General features: G+C 33.2%; 1 protein-coding gene across 1 annotated transcript in view; it reads left to right on the top strand.

Moving 5' to 3' along the window:
* Positions 1–743: 743 nt before the first annotated feature.
* Positions 744–2,013, top strand: part of LOC122638056 (ATP-binding cassette sub-family D member) — a 5,263-nt gene continuing 3,993 nt past the window's right edge. The window contains exon 1 of the mRNA XM_043830680.1: positions 744–1,548. Coding sequence (XP_043686615.1) covers positions 848–1,548 — 701 coding nt within the window. The 5' untranslated portion in view covers positions 744–847. The remainder of the gene's footprint in view (positions 1,549–2,013) is intronic.

Raw genomic sequence — 2,013 nt, 5'->3', positions numbered from 1 at the left:
AGAGAGAAAGAGAACGGGGAACAGGCCAGTAGAGTTCACTCAGCTCAGCCAGTCGTCAGCTGGTAGTCGATCTACGTGGATCTCTCGCGTAGTTCCATATAACTGTCTAGTAGTGGTTGTGCGTTGCTCAGTATATATATATATATATATATATATATATATATATATAAAACAAAAAATAAATCAAGAGAAAAAAAAGAGAATAGAAAAAACGAACAGGATAAAAGAGACAGAAGATCATTGCGGAGATCCATAGAAATAATAGGAAAAATTCATCATAGATCAGACGACGCGGTAAAGCAACGACATATACATGTGTGTATATATATATATACGTATGTATATATATATATATATGTATATCTATATATATATGTGTGTGTGCGTATATACGCATCTCGTACGAGTATTGTAAGAGAACAGAAGAGAACCGAGGAAGTGAGTAGTCGAGAAGTGTTCGAGAAGAAAAATAAAAGTTAATATCAACGAACGAAACGGAGAAAGAAGGAACACGCAAAAACAGCGTGCGCGCAGGCGCAATGAAGTACACGGGTTGATTATAGTCACGTTTTCTTCGGCTACTTTTAAGGAGACGCTACGTATATATATATTTTTTATATATATATATAATATATATATATATATAAAATAGAAAGAGATCCACATGAAATCTATCTCTTTTTCTTCCAACAGACAAAAATATATATACATATATAAAGAAAGAGAAAGAAAAAGAGAGTGAAAGAGATAGAGGGGAATAAATTGTTACGGAGAATAAGAAAAGAGTGAGAGAAAGACAGAGACAGAAAGCAAACAGGACCGACTAGTAACAGAGAAAAAGATCGATATGTCGATATTTTCTAAATTAATCGACAAAACGTCGAACAAATACGGTATCCGTCAGGAACGTCTGACTCACGGAGTAGCCGGTGTCGTCACCGTTCTTTATTTCCTCAAAATTGGTTATCCCTTTCTAGTTGCGAAAGTACGACAGCGCCGCCATCGGCCAACTACGGCAAACGAACAAAGGAAGGACGAAGACGATAGATCGAGGAACGATTCGAAAAGACGCGGGAAAAATAAAAACGATAGGAAGTTTAATCGAGACGAAGATCGTCGTTACAACGACGACGATGACGACGATGACGATGACGATGATGACGATGACGATGACGGTGGTAACGACAGCGATAATATTAAATCGATCGAAATGAAAGAAAAGAAAAATGATACAAAGAAAAAGGAAAAACTTGTTGGCTTGGATCGTGCATTTTTAAAACAATTAATAACATTATTAAGGATAATGGTACCAAGTTGGAGATCTAGAGAATCTGGGCTATTGGCTTGCGCCACTTTGACGTTACTAGCACGAACTTTTCTCTCCGTTTATGTAGCCACACTAGAAGGACAGATAGTTAAAAGAATCGTTTTGAAGGACATTCGTGGTTTCGTTTATATGATGGCAAGATGGTTTGCCATTGCATTTCCTGCTACATTCGTTAATTCGGCTATAAGATATTTGGAGGGTCGGTTGGCTCTTAATTTTCGGTGAGTTATCTACAAATAATAATAATTATAATAATTATAATAATTATAATAATAATGATAATGATAATGATAATGGTAATAAATCATCGTTGTCGTTAGAAAATAATTTGAATGGATAATTACAAAAGTGACGTAAATTGTAAGAATAGAGATATTAAAAAGAAAGGAGGTAAAAAAAAAAAAAAAAAAAAGACAAGAAAGAAAGAAAAATTCAAACATATTTCGAAACGTGTCAAAATATTTTGAAAGAGAGAAAAAAAATATATATGTATGTATGTATGTATGTATTTATGAATTATATATACATATAATGCGTATGACTAAGATCTCACTTTCGTGATAAGTGATTCATTTAGAGAGAAAAGGAAAGAATTTTAAAATTAATTTTCATTCCTACGATCGATAGTATTATTTTCTCTTTCTATTTTTATTCATATTTATCTATTTTTTCTGGGTTTTTTTTTT

Source organism: Vespula pensylvanica, chromosome 2, assembly GCF_014466175.1.
Source record: "Vespula pensylvanica isolate Volc-1 chromosome 2, ASM1446617v1, whole genome shotgun sequence".
In the NCBI taxonomy this organism is placed as follows: domain Eukaryota; kingdom Metazoa; phylum Arthropoda; class Insecta; order Hymenoptera; family Vespidae; genus Vespula; species Vespula pensylvanica.
This window is presented reverse-complemented; position numbering and strand designations above follow the sequence as displayed.